This window comes from Pseudomassariella vexata, assembly GCF_002105095.1.
Source record: "Pseudomassariella vexata strain CBS 129021 chromosome Unknown BCR38scaffold_7, whole genome shotgun sequence".
NCBI lineage: Eukaryota > Fungi > Ascomycota > Sordariomycetes > Amphisphaeriales > Pseudomassariaceae > Pseudomassariella > Pseudomassariella vexata.
In genome coordinates, this window is record NW_024467962.1 from 1,539,162 (window position 1) to 1,557,259 (window position 18,098).

The 18,098-nt window shown below is 50.8% G+C and overlaps 3 protein-coding genes across 3 annotated transcripts; 1 reads left to right on the top strand and 2 right to left on the bottom strand.

Annotated features, from left to right (window-relative positions):
• Positions 1 to 104: 104 nt before the first annotated feature.
• BCR38DRAFT_392843 (uncharacterized protein) lies at positions 105 to 2,891 on the bottom strand (the record flags this gene model as incomplete). Its single annotated transcript, XM_040857586.1, has 2 exons — positions 105 to 2,372; positions 2,457 to 2,891. The coding sequence occupies 2 exons, from the start codon at positions 2,889 to 2,891 to the stop codon at positions 105 to 107; spliced, it is 2,703 nt and encodes a 900-aa protein (XP_040715656.1).
• A 3,448-nt stretch (positions 2,892 to 6,339) lies between these two features.
• BCR38DRAFT_434395 (WD40-repeat-containing domain protein) lies at positions 6,340 to 8,321 on the top strand. The gene has a single exon (XM_040860305.1). The coding sequence runs from the start codon at positions 6,536 to 6,538 to the stop codon at positions 7,898 to 7,900; it is 1,365 nt and encodes a 454-aa protein (XP_040715657.1). The 5' UTR covers positions 6,340 to 6,535; the 3' UTR covers positions 7,901 to 8,321.
• Positions 8,322 to 13,384: 5,063 nt separating this feature from the next.
• On the bottom strand, positions 13,385 to 14,353 carry BCR38DRAFT_458001 (RGS domain-containing protein; the record flags this gene model as incomplete). Its single annotated transcript, XM_040862106.1, has 1 exon — positions 13,385 to 14,353. The coding sequence occupies one exon, from the start codon at positions 14,351 to 14,353 to the stop codon at positions 13,385 to 13,387; it is 969 nt and encodes a 322-aa protein (XP_040715658.1).
• Between the last annotated feature and the right edge of the window lie 3,745 nt (positions 14,354 to 18,098).

Below are 18,098 nucleotides of genomic sequence, written 5' to 3' on the forward strand. Positions count from 1 at the left end.
AACCAAAGTATCTAACATCATCATCTGCCAAAGTTTGTTTTCCTCAACACAAACAGCGGTGGCCCGGCGTCTGTGAAAAATATATAATATATATAAAGAGTGGCTTACCTCCCATCAACACAAACAGTAAACAGCTCATCCACGAAGGTGGTCACGTCGACGAATTTCTCGCTTTCAACCACCGCAGATCCCAATGTTGGGCCACTGTGGATCTCCTCTCGGCCTTCCGGCATGGACTTCATCTCAATCACTGCACCTGGCAATTGTGTCTTCCTGCGCTCTGTCGTCACGACTGTCAACCGATCCACCCCGGGCTTGCCTTGCGTTGACAACCGGTTTAACGCCGATGGCGCACCACACTGCGACTGGTTTTCGTCCGCTTCCTGGACTTCAACCTGGATTTCTTGCGAGACCATGATACCGCCGAAGCTGGATTGTGGATGGGCTGCTATGAACCGCGAAGACGTCGACTCGTGGGTCGGCGAGCGCGGTTCGCTACGGCTCCCATTCCACAGCTTCAGCGTCGAGCTCGAGTGATTGGATCCTGTACTCGATTTGTGGCCGAACTCTGTCGGAATCGGATTGCCGTCTTCATCGACAGAATATGTCGCCGTGCTTGGCCGGCTCCAGCGCTTGAAGGCGTGGTTGAAGGCGCCAGCTTCGAGGCGGGTTGATCGAAACGAGTTTCTTGTACTGTCATGACCTAGTGTCGGGACACTGAGTGGCACAGCGTTGACGATGGGGGCAATATCACGGTGTACCGAACGGGAGAATGCCGCATGCTGAGGAGAATTCTTGTACACCAACTGATGCACCTTGAAGAAGCTCAACGGGATGAAGTCGCACTTGGGACTTTGCATGTTGACGTGGATCGGAATCACCATGTGAAGAGTAATCAAGGTGCAGGTGGTGGCTGAGGACGTCCCGGCCCGGGCTCGGCAGGGGACTCGCACCACCTTGGCTGTTAGCACCGCCTCGTCGATAATTGGGTTGTCTATCCATGCGCGAAGAGCCTCCACTGTGTCGTACAGCTGAGAAGCGAAGAGCATTTCTCGTGGGGACTGCTTCTTGGTAGCTTCCAGCTTTTGGCATAGCGACGGCACGTCTACATGATCCAGTTGACGTAGGAAATCGATCTGCCATAATTCGAGGCGCTCAAGTGGCATTTGCAACGAAGGAATCAGGTTCCTGGCCTCTCGCCTGACCAGAATGTCAAAACCGGCACCGACCCTCGCTCTTACGCCAAAAAAGCCCAAATGCACACCGGGCTCCATCATGTTGTTCTCTTCGGCGTATCTAGCCATGTCGTTCAGCTTGCCGCCAAGATTCCTCGTCTTGATTTGCATGCTGGATCCAATAATTCCACACACCTGGTTGATGTCGGCGAATCGGAAGCCTGCAGCTTCAAGCCGTTCAACGTTACGCGTTATCTCCAGACGACGTACCAGAAACATGAGAGATCCCCGGCCGTATTCTTGCTGCTTGGCTTTCCAAACCTCTCCTTTTTCAGCAAAGTCATCTTCTTCCGGTCCCAAAATCTGTGTGCTACGACGATTTCTCTGCGTCAAGTCGTCCGTCCGCCGAAACGACCCCCCAGCTCCCGTGGGGAGAATCTCGTCCCACAGCGTACCGACATTCGAAATGTGTTCCTTCATCCTGTCTGCCAAGTTCACGGCCGCGAGACAGAAGAGCTCACGGAAGATGATGTCGTAATTTTCAATGAGCTGGCCGTTTTCGTCGATGAGTCGAACCTTCGCATCTCGACCGCTTCGAGGGAGATGTGCAAGGTGGTTCCCCATGCCATTAATTATGCTCGTCAGTCCATTCCAGTTTCGAGACGCCTGAAACATCCAATGGAAGAGAGGGTGGGCGATATTAAACAAGTCACTTGGTGTCTTCTCGATGTAGGTATCTGTGATCTTCTCGCAGGGCAATAGTCCATCCGGGTTAACGAGGATGCGGCCATGTTGATCAAACACAGCAGCAGCGAGAACGACCTGCTGTGCCTTATGAGCGTAATGCCTCCTGACGTGGGTAGAGTACATGGCAACACCCGCCATGATCAACGCGGCAGCCACGGACAGGCAGATGACCACAACGAAGGTCGTATTGCGAGTGAGCTGGTTCTGTCCAAAATTTAGGCGTATGAGCCGATAATGAGTCCCAGTCGAAGCACACCAGTGCATCCCTGAGACAGCACCAGCCAGCACGACGGCAGACAAACCCCTTTTCCACCACGAATTAGTCCAGGATGCCCTGAAGACGAAGAACAACGATAGCGCCACAATACTCGCAGCTACGGCGATCAAAGCTGCACCGACAATGTTAACCGTGTTGTAAATGCAGGAATAGTTGTCAATCGAGGCATTACCCTGCTCGTAGTGAAGAGTCAGTCATGTCTCCTTCTGACCCGCCCTCAATGGGAGAAAGAAAGAAAAAAGGCCTGGACAACTCACCAGGTAATGCATACCGCAGATGGCACCACCAGCGATCGTACCTCCAAGGGCGATTCGCCACCAGGAGACTTTGTTGTTTGTCCCGACGGCGACGAAAGCAGTGAGCAGTACCAAGATGGGCATGAAGAACGACAACGCAGTGAAGCCGCTCGAGTATACGATCTGAAGTTCGGCCTCTCCATGCGCCAAGTCGATGGCCCTGTTGCCAATAAAGTGCATACACCAAATCGAGATTCCGCCCATTGTTACGGCCGCGCTGACCAGGATAACGTGGTTGGACAGGCCATTGCGTGAAGTTCTCCTGTTGATCAGCTCGAGTGTCGAAGCCGCCCCGATGAGGGATATGATGTAGCTCAGCGCGACGAAGCCACCGTTGAATGAGCGCGGGACAATATTCCCCTCATACTGCAGGAATAAGTCTTCCGGCGAAGACATTTCGAACGGTTGCTCCGAGCGAGAACAGGGCTTTCTGGTGATACTGGGACCGATGGGCGTATAGAATTGCTGATGTTTTCTCAGTCGATCATCGTCCAAGATCCAATATGATATTGCACAGTAAGGAGGAGAGGGTATGTAAGGGCGGACCGAGTTCCTCTAGAAGATTCAGGTCAACGCTCACTTTCGGCCCGCTATGGTATATCATCAACATTCATATGTCACCTGACCACCAGGATCTGCGACGGTGTGCTGATCCAGCCCCAGATAAGCTGCGTGTAGGGTTGGACGACGGGGAAGCCGGGATGGTGCTGTCCAAGCCTGCTTCTAGACTTCGAAGAAACAGGATCAACCGTGAGCCTATTCGCTCAGAAAATGATGGGAACAGGATGCCAAGGGGGAGCAAGATGCGAAGGGGGTCCGGGATTAATGAGATCCAAGAGAGTATCAGAAGGACACGGGCTAAACACCAAGTCTGGTGCCAAGCACTTTGCTAGTGAGCATCGGTCGTCGGCAAGTGCGTATGCAAGATTCTAGTCTTGATCGGACTGTCGGCCGCTACGAGATATCGGAGATTTCTGACAGAGCTCTGTACATATTTAGCTGCGGAGCTTTTACTACAAGTCATTGCACCCGTTGGGAAGTTGGTGTTATGAATTCCATAGATCGTGGGAGCCTCCAGCACGAGAAGCAATCCGTTGAGTGCCTGACGTCGGCATCTCTATCCACTGCTACAAGATACACCAATAAGGCATGCCCAAGCACGACGTATCCAGGTCCTCCCTTGCTTCCTGCCTCGCAGGCAACGGGCTGGCACTTCTCATTAGTGCCGAATCTCGATGAGACTAGTTTCAAGCCTCATGTCTTGGACCGTCGCGTACAACATCGAAAGTAATCGGTTTCTAACTGGTGGCTATTTCTGGGTTTTAGCAATTGCTTCGACCTCCAATATCATTTCCCCATTGCCCATCTATAGGTGCGAGGTAGGTTCTCAGACGTCCAGTTCCCTGTGCAGCCTGTGCAGGTCGAGATACAAAGCGTTAGGCCGAACATAGGAGCAGAACTTGGAATCAGTCACGATCTTGACCAGGATCAGGTAGATCTGTCATGTTAAAGCAATATACACCAATGGCCATGATTGGACTATGGGAAGCAAATATGCTGCATTGAACAAGTATTACCGATCAACTCAGCTCCCGTAACTAGTGCCCAGACGCCATCAGCACCTCAGGCTAGCTATCGCCACTTATCACTAGATATCACCAGAAAGGTTTCACGACAGCTAACCAAGTTCAGCCCCAAACGCTTGATTTGCCATCGACGTCAAGTTGTTTTGTCGACACAGTCCGATTCAATCCGCTAGTAATGAATACTTTGCTGTAGTGGTTGGCGAAGGTTGGAGAATCGTTCTTTGGTACTTAAGTAATGAGTAAAGATAATATGATAGCAGGTTTGTGCCACTTATTGGCCAGATCTCGGTGGCGTCGCACCGTGCCGGTACTTGCAGCTCCTGGATCATCTTGGGCAAAGCAACCAAGGAAACCTTAAGCCTTCAAAGGCCTTCACGTGGCGTGCCTCATGGCAGATGTCTGTCTCATTGCAGCGCGCCACGTATGTAACTGCCAGACCAACATTGAGGAGATGCTACTCCGGCGAGTGTTTTTTTGTGTTGCTCTGGATCTTTGAAAGAAGAAGAAAAGCCGGGATCCTGAATATGCGACGGCAAGTAGCCGCGGCGTTCTCAAGGAGAATGCTACTCCTGCGGCTCCGCTCGAGGGATTGTAGTTGACGCTGAAATCCTCCCTTTAGTTGCAATTGGTCGTCAACACTAAGCATTCAAGTTCGAACGCCACTGTTTCAGATTCTTTGCCTGCTTCGTCTGAAGATGACGAGCAATTCCAACTGCCAATCCTATTTAAAATCGTGTAACGGCCAGGCGACCCGCACGTTCCGACGGATTGGTAGCGTACGGTTGGATACTATAACTGAAAATGACAACCCTGGTGCTCTGGATAATTTCTTACCTCTACCAGTGCGGCTACCGCTACGATGAGAATGGTGGCGAAATTTACGGCAGCATGGGCAGCTTTCTCGTGGAAGTATGGTGTCTTCCAGACTTCCTCTGGCATTCCCAGCTAAGGCTCAGCTCTGGTAAGGTCTCTGCGATACGAAAAATTCTTGATTTTGCTGGAGCACGCCAGATGAAGATCTTCAGCTGTTCGTCGAAGCTTGTAACGCTCGATACAATGGGATGGGCTAACGCCTGTACGTAATCTCGCAAACATTAGCGTCTAGTATCTTACAATTTTGGAATCAGGGCTCGGATGAGATCTACGATATCTAATAGACGTCTTCGACTGGACCACTGATAGATGTCTTACCTGCCTGAGCCCCAAACTCCGTCACCCTCATGAGTCCATCGATTCAACGCATCTACCCAGCTGTAGTATCTCTCTTCTAGCAGTCCCACCAAACAGTTTATAAAGGTGAGGTCCAACTTCATGCATGATAAACTGGGACATGCTGCAATCTTCCTTGCTATCACATTACGAGTCTGGTATTTTACAGCCAGAGGACCATTTTAGTACAAGAAGCGAATGGGCAAAACCTGCCATTAAGGAAGGCATGGCTTCTGATCCCCTTAACACTCCAACTCATCAATAATGATTTTGCTACAAGTGCTGTTCTCGATATACATATTATACACCGAGTATTAATTAGGACTAAACTACAGCTTTGCAACGATACAGTGTCTCAATCATGCCCAGCCTGGTACTACAGGAAACCCGGGGTTTTCATGTATTCCTACCAGATGTCTAGAATATCCATGGATGTTCGCATGGTATATCTATACCACTCGATCCTAAATCGCTCTCCCCAAAGCAAACCAAACTCCATAACCGTTCCTTAGTGGATTCTTACTCTTCCCACATCCCACTACTAGTTCGCAACAGGTGGCAGCCCGACTTGATAGAGCTATATTTACCTCGGTAGCAAAGTGAATTAAACACTCACATTGGTACGCCCAGTAATCCAGTCTACCCGGACGACCCGACCGAGATGACCGAAAAAGCTATTAAATTTGTTGAGCTTGAGCTCATTCCACGTATCTTAGCATAGTCATGAAATGTATACACACGCATCTGCTTCGTGGGGAGTATAAGAGGCAAACATCACGGCACGAGAACTTGGCTGGAAAAAGGTGGAGACATGTCGCACAGTAATTGGTATATACTATGTACTTTGTACTTCAAGACGATAGATATTGTAGCTTTGTGGTACTGTTTCCGAATAGCGTATATCCTTGCTTCAGATAACCTGTTGGGTTAGTCGGTTTTTGCAAATAACGTTGTCGGTCGGGAAGGTGGGGGGTCAGGCGAGATGGCGTACACCAGAAATCCAAGTAGTACCCCGCATACATTAGTGATGCAGGTCGATAGCAAATTAACTTTTGTCAATGCAGTAACGACAGATTGTCCTTCATCTTTGGTAACATTTCGATGATATCAAACCTGGCTAAGTATCGTTTTAGGAGTGTTTTACCATCGCAATACCTTTGAGCACCACGCTCAGCCAGATCTATTTGGCCCTTGCCGTGGGTGGATATATATTCTTCACAGGTACTTGGCCCCTCAAGCGTGAATATGGCATCTGCCACCTCCCATCGGCGATGTCCACCTATGTCTTCGAACTCGACCATCCAGCTCTTCGCTTTACCGCATTTCAAACCCGACCTGTATGAGCGCGCGTGGCAATCGATTCCACACCCGCACGCACCGCTCATAGCGACAGCACATCATAAATCCGTCACGATTTTTTCTCTTTCAACACTCTCCTCACACAGCACTCTCAGTGGCGGCCACGAGCGCTCCGTTCGTTCGATAGCATGGAAGCCGTACGCGACACCAAACAAATTATGTCTTGTAACGGGAAGCTTCGATCGAACAGCAGGCCTTTGGCGCTGGGAAGAAGAGGGGCATTCTTCGTCTGATGCGCTCGATATCACCGCGACACGCGACAGCAGTAGTGATAAGGAAGACAAGGACTGGGAGTTCACACTTGTGTTAGAGGGACATGATTCCGAGATCAAGTCGGTGGCCTTCGCGCCTGGCGGTCAGTATCTTGCCACATGCAGTCGGGATAAGTCAGTCTGGATCTGGGAGGATATTGGCGCAAGTGAATCGGATGATGAATGGGAGACGGTCGCGGTGTTGAACGAGCATGAAGGCGACGTCAAAGCTGTGGCCTGGTGTCCTGAAACAAACCGCAGGGACAAGGGTCGGTACGCACCAGATTGCCTGGCAAGTGCAAGTTACGACAACACCGTCAGGATATGGAGGGAGGATGGCGATGGGGAGTGGGTATGTGTCGCAGTACTCGAGGGACACGAAGGCACAGTTTGGGGGATAGCATGGGAGCCCAGACCGGAGGGCACGCGATACCCGCGGCTGATGAGTTGGAGCGCTGATTGCACCATCCGCGTGTGGGAATTGAAGGAAGAGGACGAGGAGGAGGACAAGGAACCGCAATTACAGTATGCATGGGGCGGATTGAGGAGCATTCCGAATACTATGCGCAGGTCGATGAAGGACGAATGGGAGTGTACCGATATCCTCCCCAAAGCTCACACCAGAGACATTTACTCGGCGGCGTGGAGCCAAGACTCGGGCCTGGTCGCCAGCACTGGAAGCGATGGTATTCTGGCTATATATGAGGAAGAAGCTGCAGGGCCTGGCATATTGAATGGCGAACGACATGCAACTGATGCCGAGGCCAACGCGGAGCTTGATGGCGACGTACCCATGACCAATAGACATGATGCAACACCCAAAAAGCAATGGTATATCAAGACGACGAAACCGAATGCACACGGCCCATACGAGGTCAATCACGTCACGTGGTGCAAGCGCTACGACTCTGCATGTCCTCCTGAAAGGAAAGGGATTGAAGAGATGCTTGTCACGACCGGCGATGACGGCATAGTCCGTCCATGGCAGGTCATACGATGATGCAGATGGGCTTGGCATATACTGCGGGGCCGCAGACATGGCTTGGAGATATAAACGACCGAGATACTTGGTTAAGGTCGATCTTGCCACCCCTAGACTAAAGCATATGCATCGGATCATGACTACGGTTTGGCGGATAAGGGTTGCATCACATTCATAATCGGTTTAGGTTCACTCTTCTATGCGGGACTCAGGCTCCCAAGTTGAGTTGCATATCATTAGAGTTAAACTTGGCCCATGAGTCTAGTTACGAGCATTTCGTAGTCGAGGGCCGTGGTGGGCCTAACAAATCTCCGTCGTTGGCACTCAACAGCGAACGGCACGTAAATTCGTCTGAACTACTTGATCATGTGGTGAGATAGGCTCCGTTGCCACTTATACTACTGTTGAAAGGTAATCTGTGTGTGGTGACCTGTGGCCATGTTTGGGTTTATGATGATGTAGTTATGTCAGTGCTCGAACTCAAACATAAAGACGCATTTCTAGTGTAATCGTCGCCGCATGACTTTTCTTGGCAGTCCTAATACATCACCGAGACAACATTTAGGCATAAAGCCATTAAACGCCAGCCACGAGCTCGATCCGTAGGGAGGAACAGGTAAGCAACCGTATCGCCATATCGCCGAAACCCGTTCATGGAATGACGTAGGAACATTATCAGGAACGTAAGCGGATTGAAATGTCTACTACGACAACTCTTCTTAGAGGACATCTTACGAGAAGGTCGCAACCTGTATAAAGTAAGGCCCACGTACTTGTGACAAAACATGGAAGGTCATATTTATCTTCTCTTAATATGAAGGCAAATAAGTCAGGGCTGTGGGGAATCATGGAACCTCGATTAGAAGAGAGGCCTGATCGGAAAGTATAACAGTAAGGAGGGAAAGTTGACGATGGACTTGTTAGGCCCGGTCGGAGAAACGGAAAATTGCCCGTGCCAAAAAGTTACCAGGGATGCGTATCTTCTGGCCACTAGCTACAAGCTCGACCCTGGAACTTGCATTTCATGTCCTCGTCGTATCCTACGGCGGCGGCTCGTAAAACCCAACCATCTACAGGATGTGTGTTCCCTATCAGACGCTTTAATTTGCAATCGTCTTTCAGATGGGTAATGTGCACGATTCGCCACCTGGCGCGTGGTGTTGGCAAACTCCCCATTCCTACTTAGATATGTCGGGGCCAAGATATCTCAACATTGCAGTCATACCATGTGCTCATAAATATGCTTTATGAGGCTTTTTTTAAACCGTTTAAGGAAACCTTCTCGATTGAGAAAGTATTATTATTATTAAAATAATATTAAATACGCCGTAGGTGTTAACCCTCGGTACCTCTACAAGTACTCCCTTAAGGGGCTATAGATGATATAGCGGGCCCTTAAGCCGCGTCGGGCGGTTATACAGGTAAACTTGTAGCCAAATGACTACTAAACCTCCTGTCCCTCCCTAAGTCTGTGCTACAACCCCTGCCTGAACTACCGATAAGTGTGGTAATGTGGCACTTAAATTCGTCCTCAGGGGTGGGATGCTGCTGATGTGCAGAAGATGCTCGACTATTTTTTTGTCGCGACAAGTCGTAGTATCTGCTAATTGGGGTTCTCGTCGAGCGTATACATCTCAACCATACGCTCAAGTGGATAGACCGTAACGTGGTCAGACGCTCGCAAGAATCGCGGCGAGAGGGCGTGCTGCGCGCCTTCTATCGTGAGGGGACGGGTTCGCCGACGAGCGTTATCGGATAGGCGAGGTCCGATAAGGGGTCGGATTAACGATTCGAATTCTGGACCGGCTGTCGAGTTATATTCCGCCGACGTAGTGCTTGACGGTCGACTGGCTAGGATGCTCGTAATCCTAAACTGCACCAATCTCCCTATTATCGCTAGGTAGGCGAAGTCAACAAGGTGGGCAGCGCGCCGTAAGGGTTGACTAAACCCCCTTGTGTGTCAGCTGCGGGATTCGAACCCGCGACTCGTCACCGACCCAAGTGGGCGAGGCTCAAATCGGGACTTATCTACCAGCGAAGTGACCAACTACACCAGCCGATATTATTATTAAATACGCCGTAGGCTCGAAGCCCCCGGTATCTCTACCAGTACTCCCGTATGTCAAACCGTGCCCTAATGGCTGGACTAAATACATACGCTGCGTCGTCAGTTCGCCCTATTGGCGACTGCGTTGCGTTCACTACCATACTACGTTGATTCTCAACCTACCAACAAAGTCCCCCCTGAGAAGATCGATGCTATCTGGGCCTTGAAGCTGTCCGACCCGTCCCTAGCAGCCACCTTACAATAGTCCCACTAACTACTGGTTCTCCTGTTGCCGTTGCGAGGTCTCTGCGAGAGTATAGTGGCCGTGGTGCGATAGCGGCCCGTAATCGTTCCCTCGGTCCTTCTAACAGCCCGCAAAAGAGGATTACGTGCTCTGCCGTCTCAGGGGCGTCGCCACAGCGGCATAGCGGCGAGTACACGCCAAAAGCCCCTGTCTTGAATGAGAAGGCTGCTAGTCCTATTTTTTCCGTCCTGATCTGGCACAGCGTAGACGCCTCCAGTCGTATTGAGAAAGTAATAAACAAGATGCGAGGATGCTATACTATAGATAGCAGCTAACTTATCATATCGGAGTGTGAATACAGCACAACACACGGGTTTAAATTAGGATCTATGGAATGGATTATGACGTTGACTCTAAGAGGTACACTAGACTTTGGGGTTTATAGTTGCTACAGATGTTATAACACACAAGTACTTTTTAGTGTCTTCGGAGTAGTCGATAAGCTTGTACGTATGACATCGTCTGGGACACTATACCACCCGCCTGCTGATCTTTTCCTCTCCTAGTTTTGGGATTGAATTCCGTACTATGATCCTGATTTTTTTTTTTTGATTTTTTTCCATTTATTCAATAGCTAGCTCTGTGCCGAGAGGCTGGTGAAATAACAACATATTCTCATTAAGGTACTGTTGTTCCACCTCGACACCACCCTCAGCAACAGAGAGCTCAGGCACAACTGGCCAGATCGTGTCCCACTTTCATTTTCAGTGCAGATAGAGTTGACCATGTTGAAGATGCCGTCCTGAATAATTTGAATCGTCCACCACCGTTTCGCTATAGTCGTTTCTGGATACTTCACCTTCCCAGCCTGACTATGCTCCGCTCATATCCGGCCTAAAGTAAGCAAAGCACAAGAGACCAACATCACTTCATCAGTTTCCAAGCTGCGTGTAAGTCCCAAGCTGGCCATGTTCTGTCCAGTGTCCTGAGTTAGTAATTCTGATGAGTTGTGGAATCCCTAGACCAGGAGTTGCCGTGACGATGAAATTCCCTGACAAACGATACAGCCGCAGCCGGATGGATCCCCATTGTCTAAGTCCGTATAGTCATTTTGACAAGTATGGGTGCGCGCTGGATCAACACGTACACCCACATTAACTTCCATCCTACCCCTGTACCCGTCCTGTATTCGGCGTTCGTCATCCAAGCGTGGTCTTCCTACCTCGTATTTAAGGCTTAAAGCTGAAAAAGAAGACAAACCTTCTAAGCCCTGCATCCAGAGAACGACTGACTAGCTAGTCTTTCTAACATGAAAGATGGGATGAAGACCCAGGATCGCCTTATAGCCGTCGGCATGCCTGAATCAGTCTTTCCTATGTGAATAAGTTCAGCGTACGTTGATGATTCAGCCTGCCTTAAACTCAATTCCATTATCCCGCTAATCAACAATTCGTTCGGAGTGTGCGATCCGGGCATGGATATTCGGAACTAATTCAGACCGCGAACCTGTAAAGCTTTATTCTTGGACCTGGATCTATGCATCTCAACTCAGACCCTGGCTTGTAATTTAGTACCATAACCCATACCATGGGTAATCCCATGCAGCAGAGTCATGGTGACCTGGCTATTCAGATATCAAGGCGCAGGAAATTGCAGCGGGTCTCGTTTGTTGGTTTGAAACCGCAATTTATTTGACTATAGATATTACTAACCGCCAGTGCTTTGGCCAACATAGTACACATACGCTTCAACACCAACTTCCGAGGGCTAACAGGTGCAGCACAGCTCGTAGGCATGCTTTGACTGGTCCAATAACCACTTCGACCCAGTCCAGTATGTGAACAAACCCCTGCCCCCACCCCAACTCCATCTGATGCTCTCCATGTTTGTGTAATTCTCAACCCAACGACCGCCCAGCTCCTCGCAATGCATGCAAAGTAGTACGTGTCATGTTGATCTTTTCCATGTATCATTCAATCAGTCCAAAGACCTCCTTTTCGCAAAATTGATGCTGCTGTCCCGAGAAAATAAGTGGGAATGGGGAATATGTCGAACTTGTTGAAGGATATCAAAAGCGTCTTTAACCTCGTTTCGTAGCGCCATGCAGAATGAGAAAAAAGAGAAGAAGCCCCTCCCACCATAATGATTGATCCCCATGTCTATTACAATTCGTGAATTTTGACCGCCGCCGTCCCAGTAGCCTAGCCGTCCGCCCCAGGTCATGCCTTTAACACCGATGAATGTTTTGTTATCACGTGTTCCTTAATCGTAATTTTAATGTGTGCTCGTGCGACCCATCGGGCGTTCTTGGCTGACCCGCCAAAAATGCGTCCGCCGTCAATTTTGTACTGCCATCGTAGCTCCCTCATAGCCCCTAGATACGAGTGCTTGATCTCCTGCTGGACGGTATGCTGAATACCCGGTGTAGTAGATTGCGCTTCCCCCCGCCCTTTCGGCATCCGTAATCGATACAGTCGCAAACATCCAGGTGGCTCGATTCACAATTTAGCTTCCGTTCCAGTTCCGCTTCCCAGCCGTACAGGTCTCCGCCCGAATTGACTCTGCTGTAGCTGTCTGAATCAACAACCGTGACGGATGAATCATCCCCGTCGTTATCTTGAAACGAGATGCCCAGATGATTGGAGAAATCGCTGGGGCATGGGGTTGACCGAGTTTTCAACTGCTCGGGATCCGAGTCCTCAAACAGATACGTGATATTCTCGGTCTCCGTATCCGTGTCTGTATCCAATGTCGCTGACAACGTTTTCAATTTTACCTGGGGCGCCGGGTAGGGCAAGTATGGTACCGGTACCGGAGATACTGGTCCGTAAAAGTCGAAATGTTTCGACGCAGCAGCAGGGGCGCTCCTGCTTTCAGGCTCCTCGACGACCTTTGCTGGTATCTCCAACGGCTTCGGCATCGTGTTGCGGTTCTTGGACCGCGGAATATGTGGAATAATGATATGTCTACCACTACAATATGTGCTTTCTGCCTTTGCGGCCACATCACCCGTGCGATCATCACTGACAGCCAGGGGAGGGGGCCCCTTCATCCCAGGGAGCGCTCCGACAGGAATTGGAAGTCGCTGTCCTGGATGGGGTTCCTCCCACGACTGTTTAGGGGAGCTGGTGGTGCTCTCGCCATTCATAGGCGTTGCACCGCCTGACTCGGTGTCAGTGGTGGTCTCACGTGATGATGTGACCTTTAATTCTCATAAAAGAGACTCTTCGGCCCTTCGCTGGCTTGTCGCAGGTGTTACACTGACGTCGTTACTCCTCGACGGCACGTTGATGGGTTGCGATCGACGGGTTGATCGGTTCTTTCGGGTCAGTCCCAACCTCGCGCCCATCTTCTTCCAGCTATTTCCGGAAATGGCTCGTTGCAATGTGTTGGGCGATGTGCTGAAAGTGTAGTCTGAGGTTGGTGGGGTTACCGGGGGTGTCATGGGCTCAGCATCTGGAGTCGAATTAGGGCTGCCACTCTCATCTGTTGCCAAATCAGTCTCCGCAGCTTCCGTGACCGACGTTGACGTTGAGCGATTCGCAGCTACACTACTGCGGCCGAGACCGAGCAGTGGCAGAAAGGAGGTTTTCGGTGATTGCGATTGCGATGCATCTTCTCGCGACGATATAAGATCCTTGGGTATCCTAAGCCTCGATCGACCCTGTCGTGCCTCATGTGATTCTTCGTGATGACTATGGGACTCGGCGACAACGGGGACGACGGACTCGAGGAAGGGCATCAGAAGAGAGTCGTTCATAAGTTCACGAATAATCCGGACAGCGTCGTCCAATTCGGACGGTTGGGGTGGGGAACTTGGCGAGCAGTTCAGCCGCAGAAGCCGATCGCGTACTGGGGCCGGAAGGTTGACTTCTCGCGGGCCATAGGGTGTGATATATGTCTGCATGAGTTTTTGCCATAATGTGCAAATGGTTTCTGATGCATGCTCAGATCTTGGACTTTCGGCCGAGAGTTGCGTGTTGGCAGCTTGGTAGCGTTCGGCTTCGAGGATGAATTCGAGCGTCTCCAGGCAGTGGTTTTGAGAAAGGTATGCTGTAAAAGCACTTAAAGTCCACGGCGGAGGCGCCGTGTTGGATAGTATTTCGGAAAGGGAGGGTAATTTACCGACAGGTGACGTTGTACGGGGTATGGCCAGACTCGATGGCCGTGAGTTTGACATGGCGGTTTGGGAGTCCCAGTCGTCATAGGCGGACGACGGTGGTGATATTTCCCTCGGAGATGGACTTAAGTACGTCGGCGAGGATCGTCGTAAGCTTGATCTGCCCATTTCTTCCGTCTTCAGTCCCAGAGTCAACTGCGTAGGAGGGCGATTTGTCTGGCGTCGTAGTAGACAAATAGCAAACTGGGGTTTACTACAGTTGAGTCCGCCCCAACCAGACTATCGCTCCATTCAAAAAGTATTTTACCACGTTTCTCCCGATAACACGAAAGCAGCAGCACGTGCTTCGAATACCTGCGAGCTGCCAGGGAAGGCGGCCACAGGGGGTGCAATGACTGGAAGCTCGTTAGGTCACCGCACGGGTATCAGCAGACTGTCTCCAAACGAAACAGCGATGTGTCGGGTATACACAGCCCGTGGAGGAGCGCGCTTTTGGAAACGAGGCGAAATATACACCACAGCAAACGACCCGTAGCTGATGGTATATGTTGGTTCAATGCGGAAACCCCAACAACCCACGGTGACTGGTACTGAGGACCTCGGAACAAGAAGTCGGGGGTAGTCCTTGCCTGGTCTTGTCTACCAGGTGGGTTTAACCAACTTTGCTCTTGGGCCCAAGGTGCTGGCGTCGATGAGCGAAGACTCGCTGACAATAGAGTTTCGAAAATGAAGGGCGAAGCCCAGGCCTCCCGTGCAAGATATGCTTTTGCGCTAGTCTCGAAGCTGTTGCTGAAAGCTTATTATTCACGGAACGCCGAACCAAGGCTTCTAGTGCTCTTCTATGCTGTGTCCCGTCCAAAGAGCGTATTCCCAAGGTTCAATGTCGTTCTACAAGCTGCAGTCTGCAGAGACAATTGGCGCAGCTATTGCAGTTTTACACGTAGGGCGACAAGACACCGAGCGAACGGGGCTTGCCACGAATTGTGCAAATTTGACGGATGGGATATGGAGCTATCGTCAAACGCGCGAGGACGGCGTTGGGGGAAGATGAGATCGGCGGGCGTTGGTCACTGTCTACTTTTGTTCTTGGTGCCTTCGTTGCACGGGTTGGCGGGTGCCGAATGTGTCGTCAGGTCGTCGCTTCCACCAGAAACAGGATGACCCAACTGAAGCAGAGTCTAGCAGACTTGGGGGTATCGGGTTCGTAATAAACAAAAAAATAAGGTTTCGAGAGGAAAGAAAGACGCTTGAATGTTCGTGGGTTCCTCGTATGAAGTCGATTGAGAATGATCGAGCGAGCGGCGTGCGGGTGAACAATAGATTAAAGGGTTGGGAGAGGTACCCAAGTCGGCCAAAGGTACTTCAAGCGTCCCTGACGACGCGGCCGAGTTGCAGTGGGAATCGCCGGGGGTATTCTCCGTCCTGTACTATGGTACTGTAGTAGAGCCACTGAGTCTGCATGGGTATCCCCTATCTTTGCCGTAGACAACGCTCCTTCGGCTCTGTTGACTGGATTGAATTGAGCCTTGCTTTGAGCACGCGACAGGGGAGGCCATCCACGGATCGAGGCTGATGCAGTGTCACGGGTTTTGTTTCTCCTGGTAGAGACTCTCGGAAGACGCAAGTACGGTTGTAATGGCAGCCATTCCTCGTCCAACAAGAAGTCCTTTCTTTGTCCAAAAGGTTGCGGGAAGCACTTTGACTTGGTCTCCCCGGCAAGACACTGGCCGCAGCGACAGGAAAGATATCCACAGTGGCGTAACGCTAGAAGAACGCTAGAAGAGACGGAAGGTGGCAAAAGGCCAATCAGAAATGACGCCCCACATAGTCTCCGAGAAGATTGACGTTGCTCTTACCGCACTTGTGTGGTGCTTCCCGTGTTGCTCTCTTGCTCTCCTGTTGCTGGCGATAAAGCAGCGACGAAGCTGCAATGGAAGAATGCTGGAAGCTGGCCGATACGCCCAGTCAGTGCAGAGCGGAGCACGACTCCTCCATGCTCCAGCTGCAAAGAAACGTCCAAAGAGCGCGACGATGGCCCCAAGTTGCCAAGCTCGCCCAACCCGGCCAAAACCAGCGCCATTCCACTCGGGCAGCACGCCACTAAATCGTTCAATGTGCAGCATTGTGGTAATCACATATTTAATTACGCAATCGTACCGGCCTTTCCATGTTCTTGTTGGCTCAGGCTTTCATCCGTTACTTCATCTCGTACGTTGATGCGTCGACGGAGTAAGAGAGGTAATGGTATCTGCCAATTCCTACACGGCCATGCCCTGGACGGATGTTCTGTCAATTGGTAATACGGACATGAGGATAGCTGTGAGAATAGATGACGATCCCTGCCAAAAATGAGGTTGTTAGCCTTCGTTGTCAAGCTCCCAAAGCACGGGGAACAATGGCATCATTCCCGCTTCACTTTGTTCTCGTCAGCTTGTCTGATGATTGTCTGGTGATTTCTCAGCAACTAATGAAGCTAGTCACCGCATGCGGTGACCAGCTGCAATGCGGCCTCGCGGTCTTCACCCGTTGCACAGACGGACAGACGGTCGCCCAATCAATTTAGCAACCTCTTCAGTGGTTCCAGCTGCAATCGTCAAGATGGCCATCTGCGGCCATCTGACATTTTCCAACATTCGAATGTCGCAAGCTGGATTGGGCGGCGCTGCATGCGGTTTAATTTACCCGTGTCGTAGCGACCTGCTACCTTCCTATCTCTCTTCGGTTTCCGGACTATGGCCAGCCTCTCGAGCAGACTTAGGGTTATAACGCGGTCCGTTTCCACCTTCCTACTGGCTAACCCTATATTGTGCGTAGATGACGCTCATCACTTCTTATTGCGCATTAGACTATTTGCATGGCCAAGCTGTGCTTTGTCGGCAGAGATCCTCGATTGATCAACTGATAATCAAGATAAACCAAATGCCGAAGCGGCATGGATGGTCGAATGGCCGCTACGACTGATGAAACCTGGAACCCCCAGCGGAGCACCTTGTCAGAAATGTCAGATTGCTGATCGTACAGACGAAACAACAACTGACAAGTGTAGATCTACCCATCTGGGGCTTCCTGGTGCTGTAGATATCGGCAGTTGAAGGGCAAAGCCATAGCCACAAGCTGCACTGGTGGTAGGTTTTTGTTGGTCGATTGAATGTGTGCACCAGCGAATATTGGACGACATGCTACGCGACGACCCTAGCAAGCTTGGAACTCCAAACTGGCTCCTCACAGTAAGCCACTTTTTGAAATCAACTCTGGCACTGCAAAATCGAGATGATGTTGGCTTGACTCCCACTGTCCAAATCATCAGTCAACTATATGATTTGTTCCGCTGGTTATTCCCGGAACACCTGCATATGTGAACTGGGGCTCTGGGGCTCTTGGGGCCCTTTGCTGATAACGACAGACCTGACCCGGCAAACCCGTTGGCCTGCCGGGTTCTCTGTCACGTTACCGCTTGCTTCCACTGATTCCGGATGATACATTGTAGATGTTTCTCCCGCCGAATTCTCTTCGCATCCACGCAGATCGCACATCTCGGAGCTGAACGGAGCCTGGCCTAATCCAATGAGCCGGGGCTACCAGTGAAACTGCCTAGGGAATGCAGTTGACCGACCATGTGCTCCCAGGCCCCGGTCTATTACCGCAAAATGTTTTCGAAGAATCGACCGTTGGATGACTCGATTGAGGTCATGTTTCGATCTCTTTGAAATCTGACAACTCCGCAAGTGGGGATAGAGCCGGACAGCAAGCAATGTCGGAAGTGCCGAGCACACAGCTCAAAATTGGCTGTGGGCCGCAGCCGTCA

What these genes read in the sequence shown, in the direction of transcription:
- BCR38DRAFT_434395 (XM_040860305.1), top strand. Translation starts at nt 6,536, where the DNA reads ATGGCATCTGCCACCTCCCATCGGCGATGTCCACCTATGTCTTCGAAC.